At 33.0% G+C, this 13,650-nt stretch overlaps 1 protein-coding gene across 1 annotated transcript; it reads right to left on the bottom strand.

Moving 5' to 3' along the window:
- Positions 1-245: 245 nt before the first annotated feature.
- On the bottom strand, positions 246-6,635 carry LOC121262005 (ABC transporter C family member 8-like). The gene is made up of 12 exons (XM_041164454.1): positions 6,497-6,635; positions 4,003-5,951; positions 3,584-3,904; positions 3,419-3,505; positions 2,725-3,330; positions 2,426-2,590; positions 2,036-2,330; positions 1,727-1,941; positions 1,287-1,592; positions 1,115-1,178; positions 770-1,009; positions 246-574 (listed from the first exon to the last, which is right to left on the bottom strand). The coding sequence occupies exons 1-12, from the start codon at positions 6,519-6,521 to the stop codon at positions 450-452; spliced, it is 4,398 nt and encodes a 1,465-aa protein (XP_041020388.1). The 5' UTR covers positions 6,522-6,635; the 3' UTR covers positions 246-449.
- Between the last annotated feature and the right edge of the window lie 7,015 nt (positions 6,636-13,650).

Here is a 13,650-nt window from a genome sequence, read left to right as displayed (position 1 = left end):
GGGGGGTGGCCTCGGGAGGATCAAGGGAGGAGGATGTCCGGTATCCTTGTTTTTTTTTATTCCTGTGAGGTCTAGTACGTGGTGCGGACATATTAGAGATGAAATGTAACGCCTACGTGGCATTCACTTATTGGGGACTGTTATTTGGGGAAAAATAGATGCACCGGCCTGAAGTTTTTCTCTCGGTGGGTGATAGAGCATAGGCCATAAGGTCTCATCATTGGGTCATATCTCATGTAGCTTGATTTATAATAAAGTTTGCTTTTATTATTCAATAATCACAGAATCTTACCAATATTCTCAGACGATCCTAAATTCTGCTACGACAGTGCCTTAGGATAATGTGTTTATGCAATCAATTGAGCCAATTACAAATCACATGATGGGGCCATTTCAATTTTCATGTCAAGTTACTGTGCATGGTTTATATGCCAAATGCAAGCTTTTTCTCAGGATTTGCTGAAATCCTGGTAGGAATTCCTCCTGCAGCTAGACCAATATTCAGCTACAAGCCTAGAGAAGGAGGAGTTTGTCTCCATAAGCTTCGTAGGCTCATCATATTCTACAAGTTTCCCTGCAAGTCCAAACCAACCCAGATTAGTAGGGAGCCCTTAAGCCTAGCACTTATTTATTTAATTTATATAGTTGTTTAGCATCAGAAGATTATTGTCAAAAATAATTTCCATCATGTCTAGTTTAGACCCATTCCAAACTGGGTTTGTAGAGATGGATCTATAGATATACTAGAGTTTGGAAAGTAAGAGCATACCATAAGAGAGGACCATGACCATGTCACTGTCAATAACAGTTGGAACTCTATGAGCCACGGTTATCACCGTGCATTCAGAGAATTCCTGCCTGATAATTCTTTGTAGAATAGCATCTGTTGCAGAATCTATGGAAGCAGTAGCTTCATCAAGAACCAGAATTTTATTCCTTTTGAGAAGGACTCTTCCAAGGCAAAAGAGTTGGCGCTGCCCCGCACTCCAATTCTCACCTTCATCACTCACTGTTAAACATACATGGTTTGTTAATAAGCAATATTGCCTGTATTTGCTTTAACATCATCACATTAAGTATTCCAGTTTCTTCACGTAAAAGATCATAAACTAACCAGAAGAGTCTAGCAGATTTGGTAAGCTGCTGATTGTTGCCTTAAGCTGGCACTTTTCGAGAGCCTATAAATGAGAAAGTTAGTTGGTTCGAGTCAAACATGCAAAGATAAACATTAAAAAGAAATGCTTTCAGAAGAATTTGGTCAATGTGAGAATTATTTGGTGGTCAACCTTCCATATTTCATCGTCAGAGAAAAGACCTAGAGGATCCAAGTTAGTCCGGACGCTACCCCTGAAAAGAGTTGGCTCTTGAGGTATGATGCTGAGTTTCATTCTTAAATCCTTCAAACCCATGGAGCATATATCTAGTCCATCTATAAGAATTTTCCCACTTGCAGGTTCTACTAAACGAAACAAAGCGCTTATCAGTGTAGTTTTTCCACTTCCAGTTCTTCCCACAACTCCTACTTTACTCCCTTCTTTGAATGTGCATGTGATTCCCTTAAGAACTAATGGGGCATTTGGACGATATTTTATCTGCAACCAACCCAAAGAAAGAATAGTTGGTGCATGTCAAATTCATCAATTACAACTTGTAGTGATTGGTGATATGGTAGCAGTGTAAAGAACTCAAAGAAACTTGGATATAAGAATTCAAGTAGCTTTCTTACCGTCAAATCTTGCAACTCTATCCTACCCTTTGAAGGCCATGAAGATGGTGGCCTCTTGTCCTCAACGATTGCCGGAGGCTCCTGTGGTATGTGCATGAATTGTTTGATCCGTTCGACTGAGATGAGGTAGTTTGATAAATAGCTATACCATCGAGTCAAAAAAATTTGGTTGCCTGTTAGTGACAGAGCATAAGAAAGAGAGAGGCCCACAAGTCCTGTAGACCACCCAAGAAAGAGGAAGTTATGATCAGCGTTTGAATAGGCTGAAAATCCCATTAGAAATGGGCAGTGGTAACGAAGTAACGGTACCTGGAGCTATAAACCCCTTGGGAACTAAAACAAGAAGAAAAGCTGCAGTGAAGAGGGTCAAATTCTGAAGAAATTCGATCCTTATAATTAACCACTCCATGGATACATTTGAATAGAAGAAAAGTCTCGCATCTGTGTCAATGAGCTTTTGGTAGTTCTGGAAAAACCTGTCCGCCATGTTAAAAGCTCTAATAGTGACCACTCCAAGTGATGTCTCAGCTGCATAATTCATAACTGGTGCTTTTGTAGTTCCATTGATCCTTATTAGTTCCCTTGCAGAGGCTTGATAATACCCCTTTAAGTAAAAGTACGAAGTTGACTTAATTAATTTGTGATCTCATCATTGAAGATAGAAATGCAAGAAAACAAGAGTTTGAATATTTGGCCTACCTGAACGTATTTTGCACCTACTACGGCAAGAATAGCTACAATGAGAACTTGCCATGTGACGGCAGCCATAATTCCTATCGTGGCCAGAAGTTCAATACTAGCAGCTACAACAAAGATGATGGAGAAAGGTATGTCGAAATCCACAATGCTCAAGTCTGATGAAGCCTGCAAGAGAAAAATGATAAAATTAATGTGCAAACGAGTACCGGCTCTAGAGAAGAGATAGACACACTTGCAACTTTCAAGGTTACAAAATACAGTATATTTTTCTATTATGGACGATAAGGAAGTAATCTTACTCGAGTCAAAATCCGCCCAACAGGGGTTGAATCGAAGAATAACATGGGAGCTTTAAATATGGCATTGGTGAAACCAGAAAAGAAGGTTGCAGAAGCTTTTAATCCTAGATGGGCTGTAAATAGAGACCTTAGATATATAAAGACAGCACTAAGTGTTGAAATTGCAGCGTAAACTCCAATCAAGATGCCACTAGTGATGTTAGGAATTTGAATGCCTACAGCCAGCCAATAAGTTGAAGCGGCCTGAAAAGCAACAAAACCAGACACATTAAATACGCCTAAACAAAAAAGAAGCAATCCTCTTGGGACAAGGATATAATCCCAGAATGGCTTCCATCCAACATCACCAATCTCCATTTCTTCTTCTTCTGTTAGTTGTACTCCTGGTACACCCTTTGCAGTAATTGTCCCCTCGTTGTTTTCCTTTTGAGACTCCACTGGCTGAACTATATCTCCCTTCTGAGATTCTCCTCGACTGGTATCAGCGGAAGGACCCAAACCAGTCATTGCATCCTTATGAGCATTCACGAGCTGTTCAAATGCTGTCCCAGCTGTCAAGAGCTCCTCATAGCTTCCCGATTGAGTAATTTTTCCACCCTCCATAATCTGGCAAGTTAAGAAACATGACTCTTATTTATAAGAAAAATGTACCGTGCACATGGATATAATAAACATAGTTTTGGTAAATGCTTACCAGAATTTTATCGACTTCTGAGAGAAATTCCACTTGATGCGTCACTAGAATGACAGTCTTTTTTTCAAGGGCAGCCATGACACAGTCCTGCAATTCCATACTTTGATCATTGCTGTGTCCTAGATTTGATGCACATGAAGAAACTTAAAAGTTTGTCTCTCTTACATTAAACAAAGTCGCAGCTGTATGTGCATCTACTGCACTAAATGGGTCGTCGAGGAGATAGGTGTCTGCATCATTGTATACAGCTCGAGCAAGTTGAATCCTTTGTTTCTGTCCTCCACTCATGTTAAGCCCTCTCTGACCTATTTCTGTGAGATCACCATGGCTGAAACTGTTGATGTCCTTGTCTAGAGCACATGCTCTTATGGCTTCCTCATATTTAGTCTTGTCCATAGGCTTTCCAAAGAGTATGTTATCTCGAATCGTCCCACTTTGGATCCAAGAATTTTGAGAAACATAAGCAATGGAACCGAATACATTAACCTGTTTGTCACCATGAAGGACCAAAATCAATCACACGAATTCGGAAGCAAAATAATAGACTTTTTTTTTTTTTTCAAAAAAAAAAAAAAAATACTCACTGTTCCTGAAATCTTGGGTATCTCCCCTAGTATAGCATAAAGAAGTGATGATTTGCCAGCCCCCACTGGCCCACAAACAGCAACTTTCTGGCCCCATCTTATTTCTAAGTTCACTTCTCTTAGAGTTGGAGTCAATTTTTCTGGGTCCCAACTGAAATTGCCATCTTGTATTTTTACACTCCTTTCCGAGTTCTGAAAGGGGATTCTCCAGATTTCATCATTTTTCAGCTCATCATCAAGCAGGAAAGTATTTAGACGATCCAGAGATACCTTCACTTGGATCAAAGCAGAAAGAGCCTCCGGTATCATTCTGACAGGCTCCCCCATGTTCCTCAATGTTGCAAGAACTGTAAAGATGGTGCTAGCATTTAGTGGGGCGCTGTCGAAAATGGTAACACCCAAGAAGATTACTGAAGAAATGACGGTCGGAGATATCCAATACAATACGGTGCCATAAACCTTCTTAAACTGTGCTTGAGCCAACCATTTGAATTCATCGTCACGGAGGGATTCAATCAAATTCTTGAATTTCTCTTCCCATGATTGCAACTTTATGATCTTCATATTGTTTAGGATCTCAGAAGTGGATCTCAGTCTCAAATCTTGGGCAATCATAAACTGAGACTGACACTTCTGTAGTACTTTTGCAAAAGGCACATTCATGAGTCCACAAATGAGAAGAGGAACCAAACCAGGAAGAGCACCAAGACCCACAACCCCAAAAAGAATGGCAACGGCTAGGAAAAGCTGCAATCCAAAGCTCCATGTTGAATGCAACCACCATGGAAATTCACCCATTCGATAGGCGTCAACTGAAATATAATTCACTATCTCCCCAGTTGAGTGCCTTCTCCTTCCCAAACACGAAAGCTTTAACTGCTTTTGGTAGACTGCCACCATTAGAGCGGATCTCATCCTCATTCCTGACCTCCTTGAATCAAAGTACCAGTGCCTTTGAGACAAAGACTCAACCACCTTGACAAGAATTAGACATCCCACAATAGATAGACCTTCATCCAGATTCCTCTCATTGCGATTTGAATAATTTACAAAAGCAAAGAGCATTAGAGGTGCACAAACTACAGAAATTGTCCTAAGAAATGCACAAAATCCTATGTACATATTTTCTTTCAAGTAAACTTTTGCAATGGCACGTAAAACCAAGTTCCGAGTTTTGTTCGAGCTCGTCTCCCTTGATAGAGAATCCCATGCATGAGCAAACTTTTGGTAGGCAAAGTTGGCTTCATCTTTGGAAACTAAAGAAGGAATGTCTTCAAGAGCTAATGGTTTTGAGTAGCCCAAGCTTAGTAAGGGATTAATCCAAGAAAATGACAATTTGCTAAGAACTCTGGCCTGGCCTAAATCTGTTTGGTTTTTCTCAATCTTTTTGGCTAGTAGAGGTTCAGCTTGACTGCTGTCTAGGTTATGTCGAGAAACAAAGTGACAGAGATTCCTAAGTGCACAAAGGAAAAGCAAAAAGTTAATAGGCCAAAGCACCATGTCCAAAATCTCAATGCTACGTGATCTTAGCAGAACTTCGATATTCAGAGCTGAAACCAATGCAAAGGACAGCACCCACCAAACAGAGTTTAGAACCCTGATGGATTTTGAAAATTGAACAAGCAAAGATGCTGTAAAAGAGATCCAAACCAGTCCTCTAATGAAGTAAACCAGCCAGCTCATTTGATTGAACTCGTCATTTCTGGCCGTTAGATTCCATATACCGGCAGTAACATAAACAATGCTGCAAAGAGCACAACAGATGGAAACCACTACCAAGATCCAATCTTTTTCATTGCTACTTCGGGCATAACGTTTTCCTATAAATCCTATGAGGGAAAATAGGTAGAAAGTACACAGGAAGATCAGATTTACACCATCTATGATTGTCCTTTGAATGCAGTAAGAACCCAAACCGATTTCTCCTTCACAAATCCATGAGAACCCCACTGCATATTCATCAAAAGAAAGATTGAGAATCTAAAAGATTCACGCAAGGAAGGAGAAACCAGAAATTCAATGAAATAAAATAGAGGTTAAAAAGAAAAGGCTCATAAATTTTGAGAGAAACTGTGAGAATCTAAAAGATTCGAGCAAAAGAAAACAAAAAATCAGAAAATTCGATGAAATAAAATAGAGATTAAAACAAAGAGGCTCGTGAATTTTCTCCTGCAGCATAAGAAATTTTTGTTCCGGAAAGAAATTACAGCAGCCTGCCAAACATACAAGAACGGGTGAACTTCAAGGGATTGATAGCAAAGGCGCAATAGAGTATACAAGTCATCGTCCATTCCACATTGAAAAAAGCAAAAATATGTTAAAACATCCTTCTTTAAGACTACATTTAAAGACATAAGTTCTTAACCTCAGAAGAAAAAAGTGTAAAACCCAATTGATCATTACTACAGGTCATGCTAGAAGTTGTGATGCTTAAGAAGATAACAGAAACAGGCAGGGGATCGTGGGCACACACACAGGGAGAGAATGTAAATACCATTTAAGCTCCCAAAGAAAGCCATTGCTGGAATAACTTCTGTGGTCAGCTTTGTATCTCATCCAAGGCTCCAAGCCAGTTTTATTAAAAAGTATATATACACGTATTTTTCTTTCTAGTATATCTCCAAAAAGTTAAAAACAGCAGTCGGCATCATCACAGCTTAACCAATCACTACTTCATCACCACCTCTATCCTCGTTTTTCTGTACGACCAGACAACTCTCGAAGACTCCTTTTCTCACTGTAGGATTTTTTTTGTTATTATTAAAAAAGCTGTAATCTAGTCCATTTTCTCTGAATTGATTAAACTTTTAACCAAGTGATTGATTTTTCATAGCATAATTTTTCAATCCTTAAAAAATTAAGCTCAAGTTGGTGAGGCAACGAGTGTAAAATATGCAGGAGCATTCATTGACTGGCAATCTATGTACATGTTCCAGTTGAACACGCCTCTTTACACGTACTCGGGACAAAGTTCCTGTCCAAGTCGTGTAGAAAATATGAGTTTAGCTGCTTCAATAGAAGGCAAATTAGCGGTGCCGCTGGTTGTCGCGCCTGCATGCATGTAAATTTTTGTTTAACAAAGTTTTTGTTTTTGAAATGCTGGGTCGCGTGAAGTGTCTCTACCAGTGTTTTTTTTTTTTTTTTTTAAATGTTTAAAAAAAGTTATCTAAATTTATGTGTTTTTTTTAATAATAATAAAATATGAATGTTAATAAGAAAATAATAAATAATTTATGAATAATATTATTATTTGTAAATAATATAAAATATTTCACTTAACTAACAGAATCTTAAAAACATTTTTGGTATTTCGGTAGGGGCTGAAGAAATATATCCTCTATGTTCCAGCATGCATGTGAAGTCGAACAACATTATTATAAGATCATTTTTCTTGTACTTTCAATCCATCACATTCATTGACTGGCAATCTGAATACATGTTCCAGTGATAGGATTTTAAAATATAATAAATAATTTATTTTTTAAAAATTTTAAAATAATAATAATATAAAAAAATAATATTCTAACAATATTATTTAATTTTTAATTTTTATTTAAAATCCTCTCATCTAAATTTAATTCAATATATAAATCAGCCCAGCTAATAGTTAGCACATACTTGTTAGCAAAACGTGTGCTTACGAAAACTCTGCATCGTTTCTAGACGTCGGAGGTATACTGTTGAGTGGATAAAGCTAGTCTTCTCTTTGTACAGTTTTTAGTGAGAAATGATAGATTTATAATTATCCAGCAACTACTTTATCACTCAACTAAAAATAGATGGAAGTTAAAGTAAAATTAAATTTATTTTTTAATAAAGTATCATAATTATATTAATTGATTTAAAATAAATTATAAAATAATTATAAAAGAGTTGTAAGTGTATCATTATTATTTTTTCTTATAGATTTGTACAATTTTTAATGCAAATACTTGCAATTAAAATTGTACGGTCTACTCTACATGTTTATTTAATTTTTATTTAATATTTTTAAATTCGACCAACAAGTTGAGAAGTTTTTTTGTTGAATTTTTAACTTGGCTTCCGTTTTTTTTTTTTTTAATATTGTAATTTCATGGTATATTCCATCATAAATGAAAGAATTTTAATAAATATGTTGACAACTTTGGATTTATGATATATAATCCAAAGTTTTCTTGTTGGTAATAAAAGTCAATTGGACACAAGCATGCACATGATGAATAATAATGTTACTGGTAAAAAGACAAGACATATTACCATGGCCTCACCATTTCATAACGTGGGGCCTTTTTGAATTATTGACTTTAATAATGTTGAAGATTGATATCGTTTGAACGTTATTAAATAAGAAAAAGTTTGGCATTGATGTTGACTGCAACATACTTAGTTATTATTGGATAGTGATAGAGTTATTACTTTATTATTATTCATCTATTACTTAAGTATATTTTAATTTTTTTTATTTTCTTTTAAGTATTTTTTTAACATCTTTAATCACTAAGAAAAAATTAAAAATATATATATAACTTTATTAATATTTACTTCTTTAATTATTAAATAAAATTAAAAATTAAAAATAAATAAATACAAATTAGATAATAAATAAATAATAGTAGGATAGTACTCTATCATTATTCATTATAACCACCAACCATTTTTTTTTTTTTTGACACGGACTATTAAATTTGAGAATATTAATTAATTGTACCCACATATTTATATATAAAATAGCTTGGCGTCTTTTTCACGTGGGGAAGGAATTTGTCTTGTCTTGGAGGCAGTATAAATTGCATCTAATCAATACTTGTCATATTCCTTATCAATTCCATTACTACCACAAAGATGTAGATCAAAAGATGGCAAAATCAATTTTACCACCTACAAAGGTGCGTTGGATGTAGATTTTTAAAATTTATTTTTATATTTTATTTATTTATTAACAGTCTCAAAATCTCCACATGTCTAAGATTACATTTGACGTTGAATTGAGTTGTAAATAATAATATTTAATATATTTTACTAAGATGAGATTAATTTTTTTAGTTAAAATATATGAAATAGGTTGAGATGAGTTTAATTTTTTTATGAAAAGTTAAATAAAATAAATTTTATCAATAATTAATTTAAGATAAATCAAGATGAATTAAATTTAATTCAACAACTGAACACAACCTTAAACGATCAAGCATATCAAAATCAATTAAGAATTACTCTCTCCATGTCATAATAGATATTTGATTAATAATATTACTTTTTATTAATATATTCATAATTATTACTCAATAATTATTAAATAATTTTTAATCATTAGTGAGACTCATTCCCTTTATTAAATCTCAAAAAATAAAACTATCTTATCTTAACTTACTATCTAAACATATATTTTTTTACAAATTATTTCATCTTATTTTAACTTAAAAGTATTATTATTATTTAAAATATTCATCTCTGTCTAACCTGAATTGCGTAAATTAACAGCACAAGTATTCGGGTTTTCAGCTACTGCCCAAGCTAGCAAAATTGTACCCAAAAGAACTGTTGCAACTTTATCGTGCCCTTTTTGCTTTGGCAGCATACGCATAGGTTCGGGTGATAGAGATGAGTATTAAAAATAAAATACAGATTCATTCTCATATATTTCTTGATTCTCGCCACTGTTTGGGAGAACAGAATAAGTTGATTATTTCATATCCTCCAAGAAGAAAAAAACATAACTGGAAGACAAAAGCATCAGAAGCATCAATCAATCTTGTATTTAGATTCTAAATCACCATAAAAGATTAAGAAAAAAAAACCGAGGGGAGATTTATGTCGTTAGGGGTGGCAAATGGCAATTAAACAGAACAGAAAGATTGATATTGAAAAATGAAGATTCCGAATGCCTACTCCACACACAATATGCCTTTCTGTTGATACTATCCCTTGTTTTTTCACAGCTTCCACTCGCCACTCTTTCAATATTTCATGGTAATCTTCTTGCAGGTGCATCTCTTACATGTTTCTTGATTTTGAACTAAAATGTAGCTGTCTTACGTTTGGCATGTATAGTGGACAATCTCGCCCAATGGAACTTTTTCCATTCCTTGTCTTTCCTGAAACCTAACTATATTCATGGGTCGAGGAATCTCTGTCAAATGAAAACGATAAGTCCACTTGCAGTAGCTTTAATTTCCTTTCATCAATAATGTTAGTATATTTTTTTATTTTGATTCCTCATTTTAACAGTTTATATATTTATTTTTTTTTAATTTTTTTTTACTTATTGATTAAAGAAATAATTATAAGTATGTTGATATTTTTTTTATTTTTTAAAAATATTTAAATATGTTTAAAAAATAAAAAAATAAAAAATAAAAAAAATAAATTTTATTTTACGGCATGGCCAGCAGTAACTGCTAGACGGCAGCCTCACATCACTCTTTTATGAATATGCGATATGTTTGCCAAGTGGGTTTTAATATTAACAATCCATCCATTTCTTTTGTGGCATCTCGTGACTCGGCTTCTCCCATGGATATTGGATATCATCCACAGGATGATGATCAATTACGTACATCAGTCATGAAAAGTACTCCATCATAACTCGATAAAAACTTTGTTTTTTTTTTTTTTTCCTCGTGTTGCGTCCTGTTTGCCTGGTTGTCTTTTGCGTTCTGGGAGGTGATATGTGGGTGGAAAATCAAATAAAGCGACAATAGTCCAAACTTTTTGCAGTACCTTGACTTTGAGATGAAATGAATATTTTTTATTATAAATAAAAGTTTAAAATATTATTATTATTTAAAAATTTAATAATTTTAAAAAATTAAATTATTTATTATATTTTATATAAAAACTTGAAAAGATTGTAATAATAAGATGAAATAAGATAATAATTTTGTGTCTCATCCCACTTACCTAACTTATCATATTTTTCAATCTCTTCTATGACAATCAAAACTAACTTTATATATTTATATATATATATATAGATCTCAGAGCATTGATAATGGACTAGTCAAATATTAATACAAGTCCAAACTTTAACTAGATGTGAGAAAAAACCTCTACATTGAACTAACCAATAGTCCAAAGCTTAAGACTTGAGCTATAGTAAATCTTAAGTCCTCTCTAAACATGGCTAATTACTATTCACAATGGAAAGTAATATTTTATTATTTTATCACTTCAATCTCTCTTTGAATGGTAAAACATGCATGGTATGCACATTATTTATACTATTGTGAATATTGATAGAGTATACACATTATTTCTACAAAGCGTAAAAATCTAAGAAATATATGAATTGTATTTGTAAAAAAAATAAAAAAAAAATATAATATTATATTATTATTTTAACTTTAAGATAGCTAGTCCAATATAAACTCATTTAGTCAAAAATTGATACTATAGCTAAAAGTTAAGATTCTATCTAAATTTTGGATTAGCCATTACCAATGCTCTCATGTGCATTGTGCCCCCACATGACCCGCCACATATTCAATCATGCAAACATCTCTACTCTATTATCAAAATGGCAATGGCACTAAAGGTTCAGATATTGTACATATATGCGTTCTTCAACCAGATTCATAGATTGACCTAAATACAGGCAATCAAAAATAAAAAAATAATGCCAATTTGATCGACCTTTTTGCCTCTATTTACTAGGAAGACCTTTCGTTCTTTGCCTTTCTTTGGACGTCACTATAATAAAGTTCGGAATTTACGGGTATTTTTAGGAAAAATTAATTGCTAGTCTGTGAGTATGATACTCTAAAAATGATCATTGGACGTGCAAAAAATTCTATTTTTGAGTCCTATGTTTCATGTTAAAAAACTTATCCTAAAAACATGGCATCCTCTTGATGAAGCTTTGAGTATTCTTGTATATGTATTTTGGTTTTAATTTTTATTATTGACCTTTTTTCGGAAGCCCAGATTAAAGAAAAGCAGCCCTGTTGCTGGCCGAACTAATTCTAAAGCCCTGCTGCACTAACTCGGCCAGACTAGCTTGGGTACAAGATGTACGGTTGTGGACATGAGCAAGCTTCTCCAATTGGTAGTTTTTATTTTATTAAGTATTTTATATGCTTACGACATTTCTATTGATTGGATGGTGACAGAGAACAAGAATTCCTAACAACTATTATAAGATGAGTTGAGCTTCAGGTAAGGTAGGTGGGTGCCAAGCCATGTGGGTGTGGGCATTTCATAGAATAGTAAAATGAAGTAAAATATACTAGATCTTGTTTTATATTCAGAAAAATTACTTATCACCTTCTCTATCCCTCTTCTCTCGATTATCTGCTCTGCCTCTCCTTTCGATTACGTTTGATGTTGAGTTGAGTTGTAAATAATAATATTTAATATATTTTACTAAGATGAGATTAATATTTTTAATTAAAATATATGAAATAAGTTGAGATGGGTTTAATTTTTTTATAAAAAATTAAAAAAATAATAAATTTCATTAATAATTAATTTAAAATAAATTAAGAATTACTCTCTCCATGTCATAATAGATATTTGATTTTCTCTTTTAAGTTGTACCAATTAATTACTACATGTTTAAAAAAAAATCAAATATTTATTCATTTGATTTGTTTTCCCTATTTCGACTGGACGGTGTGGCGCCCCTTTTCTTTTATTATAAATTTGCTTTTAAAATGAAAGTTGACCCGCTGTTTGTTTTGTAAATGAGATGAAATGAAATGAGATAAATTAAAATTAAAATTAAAAAATTAAATAAAATATTATTACAATATATTTTTTAATATTATTTTTATTTTAAGATTTGAAAAAATTGAATTTTTTATTTTATTTTATATTAAAAATTAAAAAAATTATAATAATTAAATGAGATAAGATGAGATGAGATATTTTCTGAAAATAATCTTTATCTAAAATGAAAGTTACTTTTAAATTTGTTATTTTATATATAGTTGGCTCTCGTTTCTTCTCGTTTACTCTTAAATTATCAGATATTTTATATTTCATGCTTCAAATTATTAAAACTGACAAGCATGTCACGATTTGCGCTGCCCAATAAAATTCGATTGTCAAAATTTTATGTATTTGTCAATTTTTTATAAGATTAAAAGGCACGATGTATTTTTGTTCTCATAATTCGGTAGACAGAAGAGATGATTTGAGTCTTGAGAGGCCAACCAAGCTTCCTCAATTCAATTATTATTCTGGATTTGACTTATAATTATAAAAACCACTCACTATTAAAAGGGATAGACTATGGCCTACTTTGGGTACTGTGATATTTTCATATAATATATCATTATTATTTATTATTTTATTATTATTTTTTGTATATTTTTATTATTATTCATTATTATTTATTATTTTTTTATTATTTTTTTATTACTATTCATAAAATATTTAAGAATATCTCACTATTCAAAAGAGTCTCACGTGGTAGAAGGGTCATGATATCCCCGCTGGCCTCCAAACCAGACGTGAATGTATCTCCTCGTTTGGGCTCGGATAATATCATAATACTATATACATTCTTGAAGTATGCATTATTCGTATACTCTTTTTGAAAAACATATGGATCACTATTAAATAAATAATTTGTTTTATATAAATATCATATTTTCTCACATTTTAAAAAAGAATATGCACAGATTGTAATTATCACTTTTTTACGAATTAAACTGCTGAATTTATTCA

The sequence above is a fragment of the Juglans microcarpa x Juglans regia genome, chromosome 1D (assembly GCF_004785595.1).
Source record: "Juglans microcarpa x Juglans regia isolate MS1-56 chromosome 1D, Jm3101_v1.0, whole genome shotgun sequence".
NCBI classification, from domain to species: domain Eukaryota; kingdom Viridiplantae; phylum Streptophyta; class Magnoliopsida; order Fagales; family Juglandaceae; genus Juglans; species Juglans microcarpa x Juglans regia.
The sequence above is the reverse complement of the archived record's forward strand: the minus strand, read 5'-3'. Positions and strand labels throughout refer to the sequence as shown.